General features: G+C 35.7%; 3 protein-coding genes across 3 annotated transcripts in view; 2 read left to right on the forward strand and 1 right to left on the reverse strand.

Annotated features, from left to right (window-relative positions):
* Positions 1–8,887, forward strand: part of LOC110020867 (F-box protein SKIP17-like) — a 21,760-nt gene extending 12,873 nt beyond the window's left edge. The window contains exons 5-13 of the mRNA XM_020719136.1: positions 3,075–3,160; positions 3,241–3,362; positions 5,747–5,811; positions 5,924–5,996; positions 6,332–6,394; positions 6,490–6,554; positions 7,293–7,367; positions 7,640–7,862; positions 8,715–8,887. Coding sequence (XP_020574795.1) covers positions 3,075–3,160; positions 3,241–3,362; positions 5,747–5,811; positions 5,924–5,996; positions 6,332–6,394; positions 6,490–6,554; positions 7,293–7,367; positions 7,640–7,856 — 766 coding nt within the window. The 3' untranslated portion in view covers positions 7,857–7,862; positions 8,715–8,887. The remainder of the gene's footprint in view (positions 1–3,074; positions 3,161–3,240; positions 3,363–5,746; positions 5,812–5,923; positions 5,997–6,331; positions 6,395–6,489; positions 6,555–7,292; positions 7,368–7,639; positions 7,863–8,714) is intronic.
* A 1,386-nt stretch (positions 8,888–10,273) lies between these two features.
* On the reverse strand, positions 10,274–13,778 carry LOC110020830. The gene is made up of 3 exons (XM_020719086.1): positions 13,410–13,778; positions 10,842–10,983; positions 10,274–10,497 (listed from the first exon to the last, which is right to left on the reverse strand). Exons 1-3 carry the CDS (start codon positions 13,751–13,753, stop codon positions 10,414–10,416), a joined length of 570 nt encoding a protein of 189 aa, XP_020574745.1. The 5' UTR covers positions 13,754–13,778; the 3' UTR covers positions 10,274–10,413.
* A 5,129-nt stretch (positions 13,779–18,907) lies between these two features.
* The window catches only part of LOC110020768, a 33,181-nt gene continuing 26,117 nt past the window's right edge, over positions 18,908–25,971 (forward strand). The window contains exon 1 of the mRNA XM_020718983.1: positions 18,908–19,232. Within this exon, the coding sequence (XP_020574642.1) occupies positions 19,127–19,232 (106 nt within the window). The 5' untranslated portion in view covers positions 18,908–19,126. The remainder of the gene's footprint in view (positions 19,233–25,971) is intronic.

The raw sequence follows: 25,971 nt of genomic DNA on the forward strand, positions 1-25,971 counted from the left end.
CTCCTTATTTTCTCTGAACTTCTCCATCAAACCTCTCAATAAATGTATAGCTTCCATAGTAGACCTGCCCGACATAAATCCAAATTGATTATGAGAAATTTTTGTGATGTGTCTTAACCTATGTTCAATTACCCTCTCCCATAATTTTAAAGTATGACACATCAACTTAATTCCTCTATAATTTGCACACTCTTGTGCATCCCCTTTATTCTTAAAAATGGGGACCAAAATACTCTTCCTCCACTCCTCAGGCATCTTTTTAGTTTTTAAAATAATATTAAAGAGTTTAGTAAGCCAAGAAACTCCCAAATCTCCCAAATATTTCCACACTTCAATTGGGATATCATCAAGTCCTACAGACTTTCCACCCTTAGTTTTCTTTAAAGCCTCCTCAACTTTTTTTTACTAATGCGACGGTAAAAATGAAATTTTTTATTATTATTCACGATAATAAGATCACTGAGGTCGATCGTATTTTCAGAAACTTCATTAAAACGTTTATCAAAGTAACTCACTCACCTATGTTGAATATCTTTTTCTAAGAAAAGAACTTTTTGATTTTCATCTTTAATACACTTTACTTGAGTTAAATCTTTCCTTTTCGAATTATTTATTATTGGTAATTTTTAATTTCTATTTCATTTTTCTAGCTTGGGGATTTTGTAGCTTTCGTGATTTGGCATCATTCCTCTACTATTTATCTTGTAAATGTTTCCTATAAAGTTGAAGAGGAATAATTCTTTTTACCCTTCTAAAAAACTTCAATATATATTTATATATTGTTTTGTCGATTTGAACTAGACTATATGCTCACTTGAAATACAAAATAAATAAAAATACTTATAAAAAACTATGAAAATTTTTGTAACTGATAGTAGATAAGCTTATATTGAACATCCTAAATTTATTAGTTTAAGAAGATGATCATTTTACACAGTATAAATGAAAAATAGGTGGTTAATCATCTATAATCATTTTTTGTATGTACATAAACAAATCCAATCTAAATGAAAATTGAAATTTGAGATTAATATTGCATAATAAACATGTTCTAAAAAACTTCAGCAAAATCATATATTTAATGCTTGTTAGAAAAGACCTTCTCCATGGAGAAAGGCTAGCGCAGCGACAAACCCAAAAATGTGATCTATTTGATTATATGATAAAAGCAATGTACTGCAAGACCTTGAGCAAACTTAAAGCTAAGTCATCTACTTATCCTAGCCAATTCAATTAAGAGTAAAGAACTTGAACCCTTGATCTTGTTTGAACACCTTTTTGCATCTCCTAGTAGTTTTGGAAGATCATCCGTATGAGTTTCTTTTTAAGTAGCAATTATCTTCAACCTTGATCATTACTTGTTCACAACCCCATTTTAGTTTCTTGTATAATAAATCTTTACACAGACTTTGGGCAAATTGTCAGATAGCACCAATGAAGATCATTTTCCATCAAATGGCTAATAACCCATCTGGACTTATGATGGACTCTTTTCCACTTTTTCCTGCTCTTGGTTTCCGGTGTTCTTTGCTACCTCACTCTTGCCGGAATGTTTATCAAGTGGAATTTACAGATTTGCCACTTTCTATCCTATTAATACTCAAAAACAACTGGACTATCTGTTCCCCACACACTGAAATCGAAGTCAAGGGGAAACCGGTATTTTGCTTTCCTAAAAGAAATAATGGAAAGATAACTGTCTTACGATGAAAGTAGAGAGTGTAATGAACCCTTATTATTATTTTTTGCATTTAAAATCCATCTGCATTCATTTTCTTGGTTATATCTGCATTGAACTTCCACTCCTTCCAGAACAGGAACAACTGCTATTGTCTCTGTTCCCGCACCCGGGATATCCAACTCTCCTTTCTAATGCTGCTCGAACTCCAAGAATCTGCAAGAAAAATTGGAAGAAATTCAAAAACACAACTAGATATGTGGTTTACCACCAATTCTTAGAAGAAACCAGCCGGTCCATCCCTGTTTCCGGCTTTACACCTGCTTGCTGAATTTTTGCCTTACTGTTGACCCTGGGTAGCTTTTTTGCTGTCGGAGACTGCAGCAGCTGGCCTTCAAAATCTGCTGAGCGCATCCATCAGCTCCTGAAATCAGTGCTTAAGCCTAGGATGGATGAGGGAGAAGGTCGAGGTGCTCCAAAAATTGAATTTTGATAGAGTTCCAGACTTCATTACAATCTATTTCCCTCTTCGCCTCTCAAAGAGCAGGGAAATTCTTCTCCAAACTAGTGATTATCTGAAATAAACTCAACCAAAAATTTAGAAAACAATATGAAAAGTTGAGTTTAAAAAGAGTCCAAACCTCCCCTCCCCAAATTAATAAATGCAAGATTATGAAAATAACTGTTCGAAAACTTTTAAAAAAGAAAAATGGTATTAAGTAACCCTATTAACTATTTCATATTGATGTCATATAGAGAAATGGTCACACACAACTATTCTCTGCAGACATTATGATGCTTTTTGTTTTTGGTATACTCCTATATGGGCTTTTAGATTTGTTTTGCCTCATCTCACATGCATGTGATATTAAGTATACTTTTTCTACCTGAAAAAGTATGTGAATGACTTGATCCGTAACAAATTTGCAATCTGGCCTTCACGTGGGGGTTGAAATTTTTTTATCGTTCTGTCATTATTTGTGAAATGAATCAATTTATAGCATAATTGGCTTCTTCTAGGAGTTATTAGTGTTTCTGCTAGTACAGTATAACTTAAAAATATTATGGGTGTCTTATCATGGGTGTAACTAGTAAAAGCCATTATGATATTGTCTTGTGCTGCTCATTTTAGTTAAATGTATGGCCTCTTTCTAACTCTTGATGTTCCTGTTCATTTAATTAAAAGCTAACATACATAATGAACTTTTTTTTTAAATCATTTATTGCTTGTTGAATAGCCTGTTTTTTTCCAATTTAATTAATTTTCTTATCAGTGCCACTATTTTCTTTACTTTGTTTTCTGATGCAGATTTAATCTCCCCCACCCTTCCACCCCCCCTATAATTGATTCGAGTTCAAAAGCTTAATTTAGGGCATTGACCGTTTTTATTTACAGACATATCGAGCTGAGGCAAATATTGGAGTTTCTGAGTGCGTACTGTCACTCCATTGAGCAATTGTTTGTAGAGTCTCTGGAAACTGGTGTGTTATCTTCTTGTAACGGTGTTATTATCTTCTCTTTAGATTGCTTAATTGGCTTTCGAATATTCTTTTTTTACCAGGTTGTGATGATAGTTTGAAATCCCAAACTTGTGCTGATCTTGTAAATGGATGTCCTCAAATAATTTCATTGACTTTAAGGGGATTCAAACTCAATGATCACAAAGTTCGTATCCTGATCAAAGTAAGCTTTCTTTCAACCTTTTATTATATCACTTTCTGCTTATGTTATGTGCTAATCATTTCTAAAATTCAGCGCAGGATGCTAAAGAATGGTTTTAAATATGTTATATTTGAGATTTGTCCACAACATCTATTAGATTATATGTAAGAAATGTGCTTGGGTGAATGAAATAAGGAACAAGACTGAGAGGAATAGCCGCGGGAAAAAAATACCGAAAAAAGCGATATGAGATTTATGTGGTTCAGTGATGTTTTCCATATGTTTAATATTTATTCCCACATATATATATATATATATATATATATATATATAATTTCACTATTAGAGAATATGTATTTGTTCTATACTTTCTTTCTTATATTTTTATTTCTCTAACAAGCCATGTCTCTCTAATTTCTACCTTAGCAAACTTAAAGAAAACCAAAATAATCAATTTTATATATTTTCATATATATAATAATTTCTATAAATTTTTAACATAATATATATTAAATAATTTGGTGTGATAGAGTTAATAATTAACATTCAATATTATGAGAAATTAAGGTGACATTTAAGTTTGAAAAATTTAAGTATCGTAGATTTTTTTTTTTTTTTTTTTTTTTTTTTTTTTATGCGTGGATGAATAGTGATATATTTGAGGATGAAACTTTTGGAGCTAAGATTAGGTGGATGAATTAGAGAAGTGTCTCAAGAGTTTCTAGTAATAAGGGGATATCATTGTGGTTTAAACTTAAATTTAATAAAATGTTAATTAGTCATGGATGCCATATGAATCCAAATATTGGGTTATAAAAAAAGTCATTGATATTAAAGTTAAGTGTGAATGAATGAAAAGGTTAAAATATGCGTTAAAACTAAGAAGGATAAATTAATAAAAGATAATATAGATGAGTTATTAGATTGACATCTATTGAAGATAAGATTATTGAAAACCTACTTAGGTGGTTTGGATATGTATAATGAATGGTAGAAAATGTGACTGTTAAAGGAGTTGATAAAATTGGTCTTAGAGGATTGAGAAATAATAGGATTAGATTTAAAGTTTACATGGATTGATATTTGTTAAGTATGATTTGTGAGAATAAGTTTAACATATTGGCAACACTCACTTGGACAAATGGAAAGTTGAGCATTCAAAACTCTGACCTTAAATAGTTGGAAAAAGGCTAATGATTATCACAATCATATTTATTAAATACATCTCTTCGGTTAATGTTTTCTATAGTATGCCGCAGATTTGTAGTTGTGCTAGCCTGAATTGTAGCTTCTCCTCTAAATGCCAGGTGGCCTGTTATTGAATATCAGTCGGCGTCTCCATCTTTGATTCGTAGCTAGCCACTCAACATTATGATGCAAGTCCACAATAAGAAATTATATGGATTTTAGAATGTTTTTTATAATTTTTGTGAAGGTTCGTCTGCCAATGTTCTATCATTGATCTTCAAAGAACATCTATTAATCCCCAAGTAAAACCTAAAAAAATGTAAGGATTAGTTTGATAACCTCGAATTTACTATTCATAAGGATATGGCCCCTTAAAGCTCAAACAAAAGTTACCAGAATGACCTTTTTGATGAGAAACATGAAAATGTTAGCTAAATGCATGGGAGTAACAGTGGCCTGAAATCTAGTTTTTAAATTGAGGGCAAGGAAAACCACTATGCATAATTTCTTTTATGTTGAAATTCCGCTGAATTCACAATTTTTTCTTGCGCATTGCTACATATGACCATAGAAGACATGAATGTCACTTTGATCTTGAGTAATGTTTGACTTATCAAGCAATATCCCAACCATTGTCAAAACGGTCCTTTTTAGCGCTGTGATTTTTATGCAAAAGTAAAAGATTGCTTAAATATTTGATTAGTTTTTGGCTCGGATAGAAGTTAATAACCCGAATAGCGAATTATATCTGGCTCAACTTTAAATAAAATTTTGTGAGCATGGATTGTGTGGAGCTGGCTCAAGAACAACTTTGGATATTAAACAAATAATTTATATTTTAGATGATTGCAAATCAATTGAAATAGATCTAATTTTTAGTTTGGTTTGAAAAGAAATTACCCTTATGTGTGGATCGAATCAAGCTCACCAATAGTTATGCCTACAGGTCAGCTTGAAGTTGGATCAAATGTCTTTGAGCATATCATGAATTAGAATCGGATCGGCTAGGGATTGAATTTTAACATTCCTGTCCTTGATTCATGTGCACAATTCTCTTCAATTCTGTAAATTTTTCTTTCACATCATAGGTATTAGCATGTAACTTGTCTATCTAACCTAACTTTCTGTTGCTTGATTCTTTCCCCTTTCCCTAACTCCTCGCTTCACTCTAGCTTTTGTAAAATCACTCGTGTTTGACATTTGATTCTATTTTGCAGGGGCTTGCAAATCTCAAGTTAGTTGATTTTTCAACATCTTACTCAATTTCCGGAGTATTTTTAAGGTTTTCCTTTTTTATCATTCTATGGTCTTTATTAATTTGCATTTTCCCCCAAAACTACCACTTTCATTACAATCATTTTCTACTACTTTATTTCACTGTTTGAGTTGTTTAGGAACCTTGTCAATGGCTCAAATGCTCATTCACTTGAAGTCTTGATTCTTCGTGATTGCCTGCATCTCAAAGAAGTAAGCACATCAGAACAGTGCATCTATTGGAAGATTTACATACATATCTCTCAGTTCCTTTGTATTTTCATATCTAACACCTAAACTTTAGTTTGTACATATTTCTCATCTTACCTGTGCAATAAAAAAAAAGTATTTTACTTTTTAAAAGTTAAAATGATGCTATTTTTGATGTGATCTGAAAGATTTGGGTGGTATAAATGTAAAAAAGAGGTAAAGTTTAGGTGTTAGGTATGCAAATACATAGGGATGTAGTGGTATGTGTGTAAATGTCCCTATTCTATTTCATCTTTGTTGACAAAAAATGTAATTTGCTAGATTTCTCTGTTCTGCAGCTTGAAGTTGCTCGGTTCTTATCAGCTTTGATCTCTGGAGATTGTAAGCTCCTCAGATATTTGGTGTGTGCTCAGACTGCTGCCTGAGCTTTCACTTGTTATCTTGTCTATACAGATTTGCATGTAACTGCTTACCACGTGTCCTTGACCATGAACAGGATATCTCGAATAAAGATGGCCTTTCGTCAGAAGATGACTGGAATGTTAGGTGCTACAGCCCAAGGTAAGCTGTTATTTTTGCTTCAATTTTTTGAGGCCTTGTGTTCGGAGGTGTCAAATTGGGTTTGTGGGTCGGGTTTAGGTCTGACCCGAAATCAACCCGACCTAAAACTGCTTGATCCTAACTCAATCTAAATATTAAACGGGCCAAAAAGTCTAACTAGAACCCAGCCTGCCTTCAACCTGTCGATCCAAACTTGACTTGTGTAACACATTTAATATAAAACATAATAGCTATTTGGGTTGATTTCGGGTAAATTCGAGTTAATTTCAGGTTAATTTTGGGTTGACAGTTTTATTTCTAGTCAATTTCAGGTTAGCGGGTCGGTTTCAGGTCAATCTAAAATCAATTTCAAGTTGGTGGATTAACCTTAAACCGACCTAAAAATTATTCGGGTCAACCTGAATTCAATTTTTTTGAGCCGAGTTCAGGTGAAGTTGGTCTCTGTTGGGTCAATTTTTGACGTCACTGCTTATGATATTCACACGAGTAAAGTGTCAAAGTAGTCTCATGATTATTTACATGAGGTCATTTTAGTCTTAGAGTTTATTGAAGTGTTGGATTAATCTCTAGGCTCTTTTAGTGGGCGCCTAAAATAACTTTCGTAAGGGACTATTTCAACTCATTAAAAGAATCTACGGACTAAATTGATATTTTTATAAACTTTAGTAATAAAATGACCATGGTGACACTTTTCTCATATTCATATATACTAATTGTTTGCTTTGTCTACTCCACCAGTATCCCACCACTATCACGCATTTTGGAAGCGAGACCTGACTTGTGCTTGCTCGCAGACTTTCCTCCGGACGAGTGGTTATACTTTCTCGCATTAAGTTTGTTTACATGCACACCACACTTAAAACTTTACCTTTTATATTTATGCCACCCAAATCTTTGATATCACATAAAAAACACTAATATTTTAACTTTAAAAAAGTTAAATACAAATTTTCCATGCATAGATGAGATGCCATAAATGTAAAAATTAAATATATATGAATTATTAAGTGGTATGTATGTAAATCTTCCCTTGTTTTTTCCAATCCGGCGGTCTTCTTCTAAGTCCTTCCATGTGATTATTGCAGCTGCATGGATATTGAACAAATCAGTGATGAAGAAGTAGGCAGTGACTCCGGCTTGCAATTTGAGAACGATCAGATATTAAATCCAGACTACTTGGATTCATCTGATAGCAGTTATAGTAGTAATCTCGCAAGTGGAAGTGAAGACGCTTATGATACCAATTATGCATTCTATGATGGGGACAACCTAGATGAGCTCGAATTTCAGTTTAACTATTGAAATAAGGTCTCTCTCTCTCTCTCTCTCTCTCCCTCTCTCTCTCTCTCTACTCTCTTTCGCGCAAACATGCATATATACACATTAAAGGTGCGATTGGGGCAGCTTGTGCTTATCCAGATAACTCGCTTATCTGGAAACGCTGACCGTGAGGTTCGGCCCGCGTTCCGCATTTAGTGTAAAAAACCAACTGCGTTTTCGGATAATCTGCTCAAACGTATTTTTCAAACGGGGAGGCAGCGTTTTCAAAACGTCGCCGCAACAGATAAGCTGCCCCAAATGGAGCTTAAGTCTAACGGAAATAGCAATTATAAATAGATGACAGTACATTCATCTTTACTTATGTGCCTATGCACGTCTAGTCTTTCTTTGCATACGTAGCACACATTTCTTGTGTATTTACATATCTCAAGCCAAAACTTTCATATTTACACACATAAAACTCAGATCTTTAATATCACATAAAAAATAGCACTATTAACGTTTTTTAAAAGTGAAATACACCATTTCATACATAGATTTAAAACACCAAATGCTATGTATGCATGTAAATGTGAAAGTTTAGGTTTGCGCTGCGTGTGTAAAGTTCTCTATTAATATTTTATCTTGGTCTTTGAATATTGATGCATGTAAAGAGTGCTTTATTAGAGTTGTTGCTTTGTAGATTAATGAATAAATAGGTAAATTGCAAAAGAAAATTATATAATTATTATAATTCTCTATATTTCATATAATCAAATATATTGCATGATATGTGTAAATCATAACATAAATAATTAATCAATTAAACCATGTTCAAGGAATTAAAGAACTAAGACAAAAGTCTTCTTGATTTCTCCTCATAAACTCTGTTGTGTGCAGTTTGCAGGGTGAAGATTGGGGGGCCTCGAACAAGAGAATTCATTTCCTCAAGGAAGTCTACTGTGCCGTTCAATGTTTGTATAATTGCATAATGTAGATGGAATATTTTAATTTTCATAATGTAAAAATATGTTTCGAACCAATTAAATCGAGCGAGCAGAGTTTTAAGTGAAGGATGAGCCCAATGGACAATATGCACAATTTGAACTCGTGCCTCACGGTAGGAAACTACATCCTCAACTACTATGTCACTGGTAAGTGCGCGGATAGCTCTTCTTTGGGACGGTTTTCTGCATTCTTTGTTTTTCAGATTGTTACAATATTTGTGTCTATTTTCTAAATTTTTTTTTTGTGATAGAAAATTATTTTTTACAGTATGATTTGCTTATGTAATGGATGGGTCGTGCTGCTAACCGTGACGCTTTGATTGACATCTATAATGTCATTTTTAAGTCCCCTGAGGTCACGGGTTCGAGACTTTTTATGTGCGGGATCGAGTGGTTGGGCATTATCAGTTTGGTTGGGGGTTCTTTTAATAGCATGTGGTCAATCTTTTTAAATATATACATGATTGATGAGTATCTACAAAGATTTATAATTAATTAAAATTATTAATTATATAATAAAATAAATATCTATTTGATTTTATCTAAATGAATATTTAAATATAAATAATAAGATTTAAACCTCATTCTTACCCCCTAACATCTTATGCTTATCAAAACGGTTCGCAAACAGCTTATGTTTGGATTGTTAAGTTAATGAGCTGAACATAAACATAGCTTAAACCAACACATTTAAGTTTTAAAATAATTTGGCAAATAAGCTGCATTTAATATTAAAGCTTAAATAATAATAATATCACGTGAATATGAAAATCATGTTAGTTTTCTGATTCCAAAGTAATATATCTACAGCCCATATAGCTTAGTAAAAAATATATAAAGGAACATTTACATACATACCATCTAATTCTTATGTATTTGCATAACTACCACCCAAGATTTAAGTTTTACATTTATACCATCCAAATCCTTCACATCACATCAAAAATACCAACGTTTTAACTTCTAAAACCTAAAACATACCTTTTTATTCACATAAAACTCACTCAATTCCCATTTATTTACATATGAAGCACCTAAACCATTCTTTACATTTATATCACCCAAAGTTCATATCACATCAAAAATATTACTATTTTAACTTCTAAAAATAACACATCTTCTCGTGAATAGTTAGAGCGACATATATCTAAAAAATTAAAGTTTAGAAATTAGATATGTCAAACACAGGAATTAGAGAAAAAATTGCGCATGTAACAAGAACGCAGGGCTGCATACATTTGGGTTATAGGGAGGCTACAGAAAGGTATATGAATGTTACATATGTGCTATACTCATGTAACTTCCATATAACCTTTCTGTAACCCTCATATAACCCCCAAATATACACAGCCCTGCGTACTTGTTACGTACGCAAATTTTTCTCCATGAATTAAGGGATATGTTCGTAAATCTTCCAAAAATAAAAAAATAATCATCATTATAAGGGTCCCTAATAGCCATGCCTGCTTACAGACCAAGCTGTATGGACTGAACAATTTCACTAATACATACTTAATAAATAATTAATTTACATAAAAAGACTTAAAAGTGTAATAAGGCTAAAAATAAACCCACACATATTTCAGTTATACTCACTGACTGTTTGGGAAGCCAAAACTATCTTCAGCACCACTGTTCACGTTTTTCCTTCGCTCAGCGATCATGTTAGAATAAGCCTGCAATACATAGTTTTAATTGAGAAATACTCCGAGGGGCAGTATGGTAATAAATTTAATAGTTTTAGTCAATCTTGTAAATTCAAATTTATTAAATCCTGCCGACAACAATCCGGGAAGAAGTTGAGGAGGAACTGGATTTACTAAATCCTAATTCAAAACCCCAATTCATATTTTTCATTTTTATCGAATTCTCAATGGATTGATGGTGGAAAGCGTAAATGCATCGGTTTAGCAGTTCAAAAATAATGCTAGATTTTGTAAATAGCAATATTTCGAGTGTTATGTATGTAATTATCACTTAAGTATTAAGTAAGCGGATTAGCAACGTTTGAAGCACATACCTTGGGGTAGGCGTAGAGGAAAATGTACCACCATGCAGATACCAAACATAAAATACCAATACTGATTACAACTGAGTGGAGCCATAACCAACTCGACAGGGTCACAATCGCTCCTGTTAGCACTATCGTCCACGGTTGGCACCTATTAATTACAAAAGATGAGCTTGACATTAGTGAGTCTCGATAAGAATGTCAAATATAGGGGTGTTAAAGCGGGTTCGTTGGTCAAGTTTAGATCTAACCCGAAATTCACCAGAACACAATTGAAATATTAAATGAGCTAGAAAGTCCAACCCTAAACTGACACACATGCAACCCACTGACCCGAAATTGTTCCATATAATATGTATAACATAATACATAACAATTATTTAGGTCAATTTTACATTAATTTCGGGTCAATTTTGGGTTGGTGGATCAATTTCAAGTTAGCGGGTAAATTTTGGGTCGATTTTGAGCTAGCAGATCAACCCAAATACGGCATGAAAAATTAAATAGGATAGGATTCCTAACTGGAACATGACCTGAAAATTTATTTCGGTTAGCTTAAACTCGAATTTTTTATGTTGAGTTCAAGTCGAGTTGGCTTGTACGATCAAATTTTAACACCCCTCATCAAAACTAGGCATAATAAAATAGCAAATAAATTCTTTCTTAGCACAAAAAAATTGAGCTTTAGTGAGATTCATCAATTCCATTCAAAATGAGAGCATTTTCAAGCTCATCAAATATCATGTACTAATAGTCCACTAGAGTCTCAACCATAAGAAGCTATAATAGAAGTAACTTGCTCTTGAACTTCGCTCAAAAGCCATAGAGCCACAAATTGAATAAAAAATTTGATTCTAGTAGAACCTAACTCTGATATCACTTGTTAGAAAGCGGACGTAATATTTATGACTAACCCAGAAGCTGGGGTTAGGGCTTAGGATGAGCTCAATGAAAAACTTGGAGACTTAAACCATTAGCATCCAATAAGATATTATTTGTTTTAATTAGTTATGAGTTAATAAATCAATGAATGTGTTAGTTCGAACAATTAGAAATTGATTAGTTTAATGATAAACTATGATTGATGATCGCAACATTGAAGATAACTATGGCAACAACTTTAACTATAGCATAGATAATGATTGTTCCTTTAAACACAATGATAACTACAACATTGGTGAATGAATGTGCGACATTGTGGTATGGGATGAAGGTCCAATGCAAGAAGAAGAGGAAGAAAATGTTTAGTTATGCTTAAGCTTGCTTTAGAAAAAAACTTGAGCTTTTCAGTCTTATAGAAGTGATATTAAAGTTGTTTGGTTTTACTTGAAAGGCTTAAGTTGGCTTAAAGACAACTTAAGAAAAAATCAAGCAGATCCCAAGGCTATGGGAGAAATGACAGAGACAATTACATACATGCCATCCAATTCCTATATATTTACATTTCTAACAGCTAAACTTTACTTTTTACATTTAGAACACCTAAGTCTTCCATGATTGGAGCATTTACATATATATCACCCAATTCCATGTAAGAGAGAAATACAGCTTTTATGAAGTGGTATGCATGGATTAGATGGTATATATGTAAATACATAGAAATTAAGTGGTATGTATGTAAATCTTCCATTATTTTGTATTATTATTTTTACACTAACTGCTTAGTTCAATGTTATCTATCAAATAAAATGCTCTCTGTAGATGTTATCTTACTAAAAAAATGGAATACAATCTAACAAAATCAATGGCGATTACTATTTTTCTTTAGTAGCAATAATTTAGCTATTAACAATGGTTTTAGAAAATATACATGCGATAGCCTAAACTTTCACCCATCAACGTATTGCTCTCTTTGACCAAATGACCTCATGGTTTTGTCCTGTTGCCATACTTCCTAGGAGGTCACCTATCCTAAGACAGCTCCAAGATGAGCATACTTAACTTTGAAGTTTCTAATGAAAATTTCATTGTTACACCAAAACACGCATCGATATTTAAGAGTTCAGCTACATTATACCTAGAGGGTTTTAAATCTCCCTCACTTAAATAACTGACGTCCTCGTTAGTTCGCTTATCCAAGAATCATCCACTAGACAGATAGATAGCCCATACAAATTTAAGAGCTAGCTCCCCTCATGTACTACTTTGTCCTATCCAGTGTTTAAGAGGCAGCTCCCATGACATAGCAGTTTGTTCTGTATGACACTTAGTTCTCATCTTCGGGCTAGTATTATGCTCTGCTAGCATTTGTGATAGCTTGAAATCTCATTGATTAAGGTATAGTTCGCTTTGGTCAAATGGTCTCACGGTTTTGTTGTGTTGGCGTAACTTCCCTAGAGATCACCCATTCTAGAAGTGCTCGAAGACTAGCACACTTAACTTTATTCTTTCTATCGAAATTCCATCGTTACATCAATAGTCATCTCGATGTTTAAGAGTTTAGCATCATTCTACTTGAAAGATGTTCACAATCCAGGTATCATCAAAAAATCAAAATAAGATTTAAATTTCATTAATGATGCCAGTGAACTATCCCATATAACAAAGCGTAAATTTTCCGAACAGGCAGCGACTCACCAGTAGGGTTTGGTGTCCCAAACGGAGTCGTATTCAAGAGAGACGTGATTGAGATACCCGTCCATGTCGCCGATCACGCCATCCTCGTCGAAGAAGACGGATTCGTCGGGCTTCTCGCCATTGATGCTGCTGCGGAGGGCAGTGGATCGGCGCGGGAAGGAGGAGGGTGGGGATTTTGCCGAATAGGGTTTTGTGGGGTATGAGAAGAAGAGAGAAGGAGGGGAAGGTGAGGGGTAGAGGAGCTGCCGCCGGAACTGAGGTGGGATGGAGGAGGGAAGGATGTCGAGAGCTCGCATCATCCTTCCTTCTTCTATGGGAGGAGAAAATAGGAGGAGAAAAAACATATCTTTTTTATCTTTGGGGCTTAGGTATATCCATCACTCGCCATAAGCATGGAAATTAAATATAATATATTCCCCCAAAAAAATTGTGAAAATAATAATGTTTTTTTGAGCTAGCTGACAAAATAGACTGAGTATTTAGATTTTAGGGTGGGTTTGATGTCGACTTTTTCATGCAGTGCGTTACAAAAGCTCGGTCCCTAATTTTTTTTTTATCGTGACGAAAGTCTGGTAAAATTTTGATAAAATGCAGACCGTGTGTTCGATCACACGGCCTGCGTTTTGTATTTTATTTCCTTCGGCTTTTACTGCCCTGCCCCCCTCCCTCCCCTCTCTCACGACTTGGCTTCTCTCTCTGATTCCCGATGTCTCCTCTCTCGCAATTATGCCTTAAAGTATGATCCCGGCTTGCCTCATGGCAAGGGTTTGCATGTCTTGGCGGTTATTTTGCTCTCCATATTTCCTCTGCTTTTCGGCTCTGCTTGGTTCCTTTGCTCTCCCTCGACCCGCGGTATTCTCTGTCATTATCTATTCTGGCTTTTTAATTTTGCGATGATTTTAGCTTTTTTGAGCTCTATTCGGTCAATGATTTTCCGATGGTTGTGCACTGTAATTGGATTTTGCTATTTCTGCGTTTTTTGTTTTTTCAATTCATGTGATTTTGCATTGATGTTAGATTTTCTTTATTTTTGATGGGGTGATGGCATTTTATGTGGATTTGGTAACAACATTATTTATAATGTGTTGTTGTTGGTTACTATGATGATGATTCAACTGGTTGGGAATGTAGTGCGAGATTTTGAAGATTGTCTTATTTTGGTTTTTTACTATTTTCTTTGTTGGGTGATATTGTAATGACTTTGTTGTAATTTTTTTTGTTGTCACGAGTGTACGGTGTCAACCAACATAATTCAATATGATTTACGACCCATTTGTAGCATTCGATAGCTCAAAACACCCACCCGAGATCTTCTGACACTTGTTCGGAGCAAGTAGCTAGGCTTTGTGGCGATGCAACCCTACCCAGGAAAATTCCCTTCGGGAGGCTCATACGGGACATGAGGCATGGTTGATGCCTAATTAGATAATTAGAAGTCACCATACGTCCATATGGAGCCTCTCACGAACATAGGAAGTCATGGAGTCTACCCTAAGTGCGTTATGGGAAAATTAGGGTTCAGGACACACTACCCGCATCGCGATTTAGAACGACTATTGGGACCAATTTCTCGAGTGAATGACTAACAAGAATACTCCATTTCAGAGTTATGACAATATATTTCACTCATAAGAAGCATAAGTTAGGTTAGAGTTAAGCTAAGTTTAAGTTCAATTTATAGTTTGGTTAGGTCAAGTCTAAGTTGAGTTAGCCTTGAGTTAAGTTTATGTTATATTATGTTTAGAATTTGATCAAGTGAAGTCTAAATTGGGTTAAACTTGAGTTAAGTTGAGGTTAGCTTATGTTAGCTCTAAGTTAGGTTAGACCTAAGCTGAGTTTAAAATTTAAGTTAAGTTGTATTAGAGTTGTGTTAAGTTTAAAGTTAATTTGATTGAATTATGTATAAGTTGACCTAAGTTGAGTTTAGATTTTGAGTTGAGTTAGGTCTGAATTGAGTCAGACCTAAGTTAAGTTTAAAATTTGAATTAAGTTAGGTCTAAGTTGAGTTAGACCTATGTCAAGTTTAACATTTGAATTAAGTTAGGTCTAGGTTGGGTTAGACCTAAATTAGCTGTAACATAAGCCAAGTTTAAGTTAAGTTTATAATTTGGTTAAGTCAAGTATAAGTTGGATTAGCCATGAGTTAAGTTTATGTTAAGTTAAGTTTAGGATTTGATTAAGTCAAGTCTAAATTTTGTTAGACTTGAGAGTTAAGTTTAGGTTAGCTTAAGTTAGGTTTAAGTTAGGTTACACCTAAGCTAAATTAAAAAATTGAGTTGTTGGGTTAGACCAACGTTAAGTTTATAGTTAAATTGATTGAATTATGTTTAAGTTGGGTTTGACATAAGTTGAATTTAGAGTTAGAGTTGAGTTAGGTCTAAATTGAGTTAGACTTATTTTAAGTTTAAATTTTGAGTTCAGTTAGGTCTATGTTGGGTTAGAACTATGTTAATTTTAAAATTTGAATTAATTTAGGTTTAAGTTGGGTTAGACCTAAGTTAAGATATAAGATAAATTTTGGTTGGCTTCGATCTAAGATGGATTATACCTAAGTTAAATTTTAGGTTTGGTTATTAACGTAATTTCTTACTTAAAGCGTTAATTATGAAATTATTATTTTTAATTAAAAAGTTAATTTAATGTTTTCATTAGGATGTGATCCTAAGACTTTTTGAGTTTAAAAAACAATTTGGGCAGAAATGCAAAATTTTTAGTTTTACCAATTTTCCCCTAATATTTTAATTTAATTTTTAAAATTTTGAGAGATGAAAATTGTCATTTTAGTATTTAGGGTTGTTGCCGTAAATCTTCTTTTTAATCTTCATTTTGATTTGTATTTTTAAATTTTATTTATTTTTTTATAATTATTTTCCAAAATAATTATAATTTCAGTAGGAAATTAAACATTTTTTTGTGAGGGAGGTCCCCTGACTATGGAAAAATAATGGAACAACCATAATGAAAGAGGGAATAATGTCTAAAAATTTTATATTTTTATGTTTTATATTTAATTTTTATAATTTAATACTTTTATGTGGTATTTAATTCATTTATAATTAAATAAATTAATTATTTTATTTTTTTATCAATTCTTATTTTGTTTGCTAAGTGTTACAATATTTTTATCATATTTTTGTGTTTTTTCTTTGCAAATACATGAATTTTTTAAGTTTTATTTGATTTTTTATGTTTAATTAATTCAAAAATTCTGAATTTCCTACTTATCTAAGTAAGCCCTGACTTGATCCTCATATTTGTTGAATGTTCGTGCAATGCTCCGTGGTTGGCTTCCCTTTCCACGCTGACTGCTCAGGATGCGCTGACCTGATGTGCTGATTTGATCTCGCGGTCCGCCCTGTCCGATCTTCGCCATCCGTTTCAAATAATGTGAACGACTGACTTCAATTCATTGTCTAAAAGTGTCTGTGAACTAAGAGTCGTACACACTCTAGGGTTAAAATCTCACTCGATGGTTAACCAAATTGTACGAAGTTTGTTCATATAGCGTCATCCAAGCGAGACAAATCTATCTATATGGTTAAGTGGGCTTGCGTAGTTTATTTTCTCCACAAAAGACCAAATCGAGGCTTAATTTCAATGTTTTGAAACCATACCTTTTCCCAATAGGTGAAGCCTCGATTATGGTTGATGGAAACCATCACCATGATGCCACAAAGCTCCTCATTGCTTCAATTCGAATTAAGATTGGTCCTAGCTATGAACTAGACTAAATGGGGCCATGGTCTGGTTTGAGGTTATGATAGGGGTTGTGAGAAGGTCTAATTTGATTGGGGAAGGAATGTTGGGGCTCTGTGAAGCTTTTGAAATGCTTAATTGGGAGTTCTGGAAGGGTTTCATGTCAAGGCTATAAACGTCCCTGGATTTCAGTGGACAAATTAGAGCAACAAGAGTGACATGGAGGATTGAAAATGGTGGGGATGGGTCGCTCTTGACTGTGGGAATGCTTTTACTGTTGGGAGTTAGGGGTTTGGAAGGTTGTTTGGGAGCTTAGTGTGCGTGTAGAGCTCTCGGATTGGGGCTATTTATAGCTATGGGAGGCAATCAAGGGAAGCTCTGACGCGCTTGAAGATCTCTGGTGGCTCCTCAGAGGATAAGCATATGGATTTTAGAAGCTTGGGTAGAGGGATAGAAGCTTTCTCCATTTTTTATGTTTTGACCATGGTGAGCTCTAATGGCGATGGAGGAAGCATGACCAAGGCTTGAGAGGATTGGAGAAGCTTTTGGTGGATGACTTGACTCACACTTGGCTTGAGTTTGACTCCTTAAAGTTTGAACACGAGTGAGTTGGACTTGGGTGCCAAGTCTTTGCTCATTTGGTTTAGTGTGGTTTTTTGTCTTTTAGTGCTTGTTTTAAGCTAAATTAATTTATTTTAACATTTTCTGTCATCCATGTGCTATGGCGAGCCTTATGAGTCATGGGAGGTCTTTTTGGGTCATGGTTGACCCATGGGAGATGGGGCATGATGAATGGGTCCATGGGCTTCTCATGTGGCTTGGGCTTGGGTTATTTTTGTGATTTGGCTTAACCAAAATAATTTTAGGTTTAGCCCAAAAGATTAGGCTCAATGGGTCTTCATAATTTGTTTAACTATATAATTATGTTAATCATGCTCCATAATTTAATTTTGATTTTTAAGTGACTTTGGTATTAACACTTTAAATTGGTTTTGATTTTATTTTGATAGGTTTAGTTATTTGTTTATTAATTGATTGATTCTTTGATTTAGTTTAACTTGGGTCTAACTGGATTTTGGTGACTATTGGTGATTTTAAATTTTAGGGTTAAGTTAATGTGTTTAGGGTTAGTTGGCGTTGGGAAAAATTAGATGAGGCCAAAGTTTTATTTTGGCGACCCACCCCTCCCTTGGATTTGAATTTTGACGTAGTGAAATTTTTAGAAGTTTTTTAATAGGGTAATGTGGTTAGAGATAAAATCCTTGATTGGCCTAGGACCTCAGCCTAATGGGCTGTTCTTAGACCAAAAAGAATTATTTGGAGTACCCAATGGGTCCTTAGGACTCTAGGCTCTAGGGGTCAATTTTCACCTATAGGAATTCAACTCGGGCTTTTATCGTTTCAAAACCCCAACCATCCCAACAAAAGGTTGGGGATGCGAGCTTAACCTTTGAAGCACTAAGTGAATATAGAGAATGTATAAAGTGCTGGTGGGTGTTGCTCCCATTTCTAGGCTTCCATGAAAGTCACTTAAAAACTCTAAGACTACGCGCTAGACTTTTACGGAGAGAAAATAGATACTCTCAAAAATAAGGTCCACATATTCTCTTTATTCAACATTCGAGCCACTTATTTATGAGAGAAAATATTATATCCGAACTTCGAACATAATCATTAGTTGAACGTCACGTGTCAAATGGACACACTGCAATACACTTAGATTGATAAGTACTAAAATTTATGAGACCCAACTCATATATGACGACCTAGGCTCCCATAAATTACTTAGTATTTATGGACACCCGGAGTCTCCGATGGATCCTCTTCCCGCCACTAAATCAGTGATAAACCAGTGAGAGAGAAAGCTCCCACGTCATCGTAGTCCTGTCTTCTTCACAAGCAAGAAGTGATGCTTCTGCATACTGCTCTCAACCCTATTCGTGCTCACTCCGCGCTTCAGCGAATGTTTTTCTAGGGTTCATCTCTCATTTCCCGACCTCCCCTCCCCGCGCTCTGCGGCCATGGCATCCACGGCTTGCTCTTCGACGTGTATTGCTGGCGGCGAGATTTTGGTTCCTCCTCAGGAACTTCGTAAGAAGAGGCGTCCTCCGAACCTCTGCGGTGGAGGTGAGCCTTCTGCTTCTGTTAGCAATTTTGCTGTGGTGAATGGTGATTCTGCTTTCTGGTTTCTGTAAATACTGTAATGGATTAAAAATTGAACTGTTCGGCATGAAAACTTGCTTACTTAGCGTAAGATTTTTGTGAGCATGGGAGAGTTAACAGATCCTAAGATCAAGTAATAACCATTTTATCAGAACAGTATATCTAAATTTGCCAAAAAAAATATTTTGGTGCGATCGAATCTAAATCTTGTTTAAATCCTGCCTAAAATAGAACCGTGCTCTTGATTTGTACATTTTCTCTCTGACTGGAGCCTTTTACGTGCTTGAGATGCTGGTTAATTTAAATTGTAGTACATGATTGTCGGATTCGGTAGAATAATGCAATCTTAAGAGGGACGTCGAAGTTTTGACGACTGTTTCTTAATTTAAATCAAGTTATGTACAGTTAGAAGTTGGCGAAGTTACTGTTCGCCAGTTTTAAAGCTTGCATTAGGGGTTGATCTCAAACTCAAACTTACTAAATATGTTTTCTCCAGACCGTGCACATATAAGGAGCAGTAGAAGGAAGAGATGTATAGTAAAATCTTCTCCTGGCATCGTCCTGAAGTTGCGTGCTTATATTAAACCATGATGTTATAGAGAAGTACCAACTTCTGATTTTTTCAGTAATGTAGGTAGGGAGCATTTGAAGAAACATATTACTGGCTGAATTCATGAGCACATTGATCAAGTTCTTAGATTGTACAGAAGGTAAAAAAATGTATTGCAACTTAGTTGATGATGATCTATTTAAGATGGAGTTTGGCAGCATTATTTAAATGGGATCTAGGCATGCATTTAATTTAAATCCAACCAAACATAAAAAAAATGCAAATTAAATCCAAGGCTCCGTTAAATAAAAATTTCGTGCGTTCCGTCTCTAAATTTGCTAATCCGTCTGCTGGCCGGGTTTAATGATTTACTCCATTGTTGGAGTGATCTCCATCTCCGTCTGATAAATCCAAATTTTGTGGGATTTGATAAATCCCACTTAACATAAAATCAAGGTGCAACCAAACACTGCCTAAGGTTACACTAATATTAGCTAAGAATAGTAGAGGTTCACCAGAGTATTCTACTTTAGAATGTCTTATTGTAGGCTATGTGAACTAGTTACTATGAAAGTTATGAAAACTATAATTGCTCATTTTGTTGGACATTATCCTGACAGGTTTTATGTGTTGAAAGGTGTCCTAATATTCATATACATATTCCGAAGAAAATTAATATTCTTGACTAGAAGAAATTCACTTGAAAACATGAAAAAATAACTACCAAACAAAACAAGATTAACAGATTCTTGAAATTAAAACTTCAGAAAAGTGTTCAAACACTAGTTTGCGGCCCTTAAACAAATTTTCACTCAGAAAAATTTAGTCTAAAGTCCCAAATTGGCAGATTCTCTATTGCGACCTCTTTTAATGTGGCCTGGTTTCAGAGCAGCCCAAGGAATGTTGTTTTTGTGGTCTTATTCACGGAAGAAGTTTATTTATCAGCAATCCACACCAGTGGCTGTAGCAGGTTTGCGCATAAGATTTTTGTGAAAGATTTGCTGTTGACCAGCAACCTGTAGAACATTTTAGGAAAATTGAGTATATTTTATTCTAAAATTAATGGAATTAAATGAAATAAGCGATTGAAAATCAAAGAACCTCATGTAAGATAAATCTTGATTGAAGATGGTGATATTCTCCTCCATTTAAGTTTGGTCCAGCAAATTTGTTCTGCTAGTATAGCTGGGAATCTAGCCGTATCTATTGGGAAAAAAATATGATACACACTGGGAATCTAGCCATATCTATTGGAAAAAAAAAAAAAAGATGATACGCAGCTTTAACTTTTCTCAAGATTGTTTGAATTACGAAGTTGTAAATGGAAAAACAGAGAAGTTAGTTTAGGATATCATTAGGGTCTTCACTCTAGCTGAGTTTTAAATCTCCATTTGCATAAGTTGGATTTAATAATGTCTTGGATGTCCTGAAATACGACTGCAGCCCTGAATGCACTTGCTATAGAATAATGCTCCAACAAGGGTTTGCTCAGCTTTGCAGCAGTTTTCCGATTGCTCCTTATTGCTCTTATTAGATTTCAATTACCACAATTGGTGACAATAATTAATCAGATCTTGTACAAGGCTGTTGTCTTTGATATGATCCAGTGATTCCCAGCTGCTTGTTGAACCACAACTCTATGTAATCAAGACCAAATAAAGCTAGGTAGATATTTTCCTCAAGAATACAATGATAAGTTAACTAACAAGTGGAGTACAGAGTTGATAAGACTTCTTGAGTTGATAGGCTCCAAATCGCCACAGTTTGGTTTTGGGATATCTACGGACAGGCAGGAGATTGGAAAAATAGGAACCAACTTGGCATGGCTTTAGACAGCACTATGGTTGCGGCCTCTCTTTCTCTCCTAAAGAAGTGGAAATCCACTCCAAGGGTAGGGAAAACCTTCCATCAAACTGAAAAAACCTGAGACAAAACTCACAAAAGTTCTCCGACTGTTATGGGACATGTATATTTATTGGTAATTTCTAATTATCCCAGGAACCCTATTTACCGAAGTTCTCTTTCTAAGGAAATAAAACCTTCTTAGTAATTTTTATCAAAAAGAAAATACTTGATCTCTACTTGTATCAGTCATCCATGAGGTCTCCACTTTGTTGGGACAACTAGTTTTTGGAAGAAAATCTAGGAACTATTGGGTGCATAGTGTTTCAAATTTCAATGGCTAATCAAGGAATTACAAAATTGAAAACTTTATTTGTTTTATTAGGAATCTTTTATCCATATCTTTGTTTATTGAAGGGCGAGAAAATACTGCTCAAGAAAAATGTAACATATTTGACAACGTTTTGTTGGGACAACTAGTTTTTTGAAGAAGGTTTGGGAACTATTGGGTTGCATAATGTTTCAAATTTCAATGACTAATCAAATAATTACAAAATTGAAAACTTTATTTGTTTTATTTGGAATTTTTTTATCCATTTCTTTGTTTATTGAAGGGCGAGAAAATACTATTCTAGAAAAATGCATAAGATCAGACAACGCTTATTAAATTGTCAACAATTTTAACTATTGTTATCATTGGCAAATGTATCTCTTACTATTGGGTGATGAGGCCCTTTGATTGAGAGCAAGTATGAGATTTGGAGAGGCTAATGCAACAAATGCTCCATGCCTTGATTTGGTGTGTAGTAGGATAGCTATCTAGCCAATACAGGCCTACATGCGCCTTCATGTTGTATGGGAAGCCTGAGGATTTTCATACACATTCCAACTTTTTGTAAGATATTTTGGGTGTTTGATGCTCCCACATTAGTAATGCAACCATTACTGTTTCATCTGTCAGAGGAGTTTTGGTTTCTAATGAATTTTCAACGCGTTCTTTTTGTAAGTGTCAAAATTTTTGAGAAAAATTACTGTAAATTATGTCAATCAAGAAGGACAGAAATCAGACAGCTAAATTAAGAGTTTTCGATAATTAGGAGCTTTCTTATTTAAATTATTTTCAATTTCTTTATTCTGATTTATTTCACTGTTAGTTGAATATTTAGATTATGAATATGTATTATTAAGTTAGCTAAAATAGATTATACAAAATATTTTGTATTTAAAATAGATTGTAAAATTATTATTTAATGGAATGAAAGCAAAATGAAAGATATCGAGCCTATTCAACATTCAACCTCTTTTTCTCAAAACTTTGACATGATTGTTGACCTCATTTTTGGATGAGGTATTCACCTCTCTCCTTAGAGCATAGGGTCTAACTTTAGGCTTCACTTGTTTGACCCTCTTAGAGGACTAGTATGGAAATCACACCCTTTAGAAAATTCGAGCCACCTCGTCACTCCATCGAGTCTCGTATGGGCTGTTTCGAATCCTCGACATTTCGTTGAATTGATGAGAACCGACACATGAAACTCGAGTTGAGCTCCTACATTAATAGGAGCAGCTCCTAGGGAACCCCTTTGCTACCCGAACGCTCGATAACGCATCATTTTGCACACGTATCGCACCCCGCACGATTTTGGCTTAAATTGACTCGCCCGTCCGCGAACTCGTTCGGACGACCCCAGATGACGAAACAGACCACACAAATGCGTCCGGAACGTCGATTTTAGCTAAGAAGGACACCCATATCGTTATGGTTTCGCGCGTGAGCGATTAACTCGAATTTCAATGCACATTTTTTTATTTAGCAGTGCGCGGGCCCAGACTCAACCCAGGTTCGACTCGGGTTCGATTCAGACTGGAATCGGGTTAGGCATCAGCTCACCTGAATTTGAAATTCAAATTTCAAATTTCAAACAAATTTAAATTTTGTCTTAATTAAAAATTTTCGGGTGTTAATGCTTTTCATTTAAACCTCCCAATTGCTTCGAGTAACGACTCTTCTCTTGCTGGCCCATTTCTTTCTCGCGCACGAGAGCCTAGGCTCCTTGCTCTCACTCGACCGAAGACCCCCTGACCGCTCGTCTTCCTCATCTACCTCTTCTGAGTTCCTCTCTCTCGCTTGCTTCTGCTCAGCCCTCCCGAACGAAGCTCCTGCTCGTCTTCCTCGCTCGACAGGACAAGATTCTTCCTTCCAGCGAACCGAAGCGCTCAACTCCTTCTACGCCGAAGGCCCCTGCTCCCCTGCTCGAGCCTGCTTGCCTCACTCTCCCGAGCGAAGCCTTTGCTCGCTCTTGCTTCTCTGCTCGATCTCGCTCGACAGGAAGAATCGAAGCCGCTCAGCTCTCCTTCGTACGCCTGCTTCGCCTCCCTCAGCGATCGAGCGCCCCATTCGACATCACGAACTCCTTCTCACACCAAACAACCGCTCGACACTGCATTCCTCTTCTACGAATGGGAAGTTTCGCCTTTTGCTCCTCTCTGTGGACCGCAACCCTCGTCTTCTCTCCTTTTTGCTTCTGACCCCGATAAGCCAGATAAATTTAAACATACACACCCCTCTTTTGCCTTAAGTTGTTAAAGTTTTGCTATTTGGTTTGCCTCTTGCGGTTTTTCAGATTCAAATATTGCCTTGGCCTTTCATATATAGTTATTGTTTTGAAAAGATTTATGAGGAGTAATGAGACTTGAGGGACTCGAGGCTTGCTTATCTTTTTGTTTGAGAACTTTGAATGTTTCATGAATTTGGATTTGCAAAGATTTGAAAATTTTATTGCTCTTCTTTTGAAGAAAATCTGAAGTCTTTCATGTTGTTGGAAAATTTTGGTGCTTCGCTTTTGGAAAATTTAAGTATAGGGATTCTCTAGTTCATAAATATTTGACACTTGATGCTTGAGCCTCAATTGCACATGTATAGATTTCCTCATTCTCGTGAGTTCACATGCGCGATCCTTAATTCTCATCGTATAAGTACAACTTTTCTTAATTGTGATACATTCACATGTGTTATAACTCACACTTAAGCTCCAAATGACCGTTCGCTTCAAGATTAAATGTCTCCTTGTTAGTTTTGCCTTGCTGGTTTTGTGCCTTGAATATCCAATCGCAGCCGCTATCATGCTCCAAATGATCGTTTACTTCAGGAATTAAATGGCTCTTAGTGGTCTTATTTGCAAATTCGCATATCTATTACCTTAGTCTCATTTTTTTTTTCTTTTTACACACACGCTCCACACTTGGAACTCGAATACTTGCATCTGTGACAAATGAATTCTTTCGCTGCATACTACATATTGTTTGGGGAATGTTTAAATGCATCTTCTTGGGGTTGGTTTACATGTTGTTTTGGAATAAATGTAGGTAGCGTTCAGGTGTTTTGAAAACTGCCGTTCGGTGATTAATAACTATCGTTAGTCACTGTAAAAGTGCTGTTATTTGCTGCGAGAAGCTGTAGGACCACTATCCAATGCTTCTAGCCGCTGCCAGGTGTCGTAGGAAGCTGTAGAACCACTAGCCGCTGCTAGGTATCGTAGAAGCGCTATAGGTTGCTGTCCAAGGCTCCAATGCCGTTGTTTTGAGTATAGGGACGCTGTAGGCTACTGTATAGGGCTCGAAAGTCACTGTTTGGAGTATAAGAGCGTTGTAGGCTGCTGTCCAAAACTCTAAAGCTGCTGTTTGGAGTATAGAGGCGCTGTAGGCTGTTGTCCAGTGCTCCAAAACCACTGTTTGGACTATAGGAGCGCTGTAGGCTGCTGTCCAAGTGACTTTGGAGTATAGGGACGCTGTAGGCTGCTGTTCAGCAAAGTAACTGTTTGGAGTATAGGGACGCTGTAGGCTGCTGTCCAGGCCTCCAAAGTCGCTGTTTGGAGTATAGGGGCGCTGTAGGCTGCTGTTCAGGGCTCCAAAGCCTCTGTTTGCAGTATAGGAGCGCTGTTGGCTGCTGTCCAGGGCTCCAAAGCCGCTGTTTGGAGTATAAGGATGCTGGAGGCTGCTGTCCAAAGTCACTGTTTGGAGTATAGGGACGTTGTAGGTTGCTGTCAAAGGCTCCAAAGCCACTGTTTGGAGTATAGGGATGCTGTAGGCTGCTGTCAGGAATGCTGTAGAGTGCTGCTCAATCTCCAAAGTCGCTATTTGGGTTCGTAGGAAGCCACTTAGGAGCTGTCTACCACTGTTTGGGTTCGTAGGAAGCCATCTAGGTGTTGTCCACCACTATTTGGGTTTGTAGAAAGCCACATAGGCGCTGTCCACTAGCATTTGGGTTCATAGGGAGCCACGTAGGCGCTGTCCACTAGCGTTTGGGTTCAT

Source organism: Phalaenopsis equestris, unplaced genomic scaffold (assembly GCF_001263595.1).
Source record: "Phalaenopsis equestris unplaced genomic scaffold, ASM126359v1 Scaffold000107, whole genome shotgun sequence".
Taxonomy (NCBI): Eukaryota; Viridiplantae; Streptophyta; class Magnoliopsida; order Asparagales; family Orchidaceae; genus Phalaenopsis; species Phalaenopsis equestris.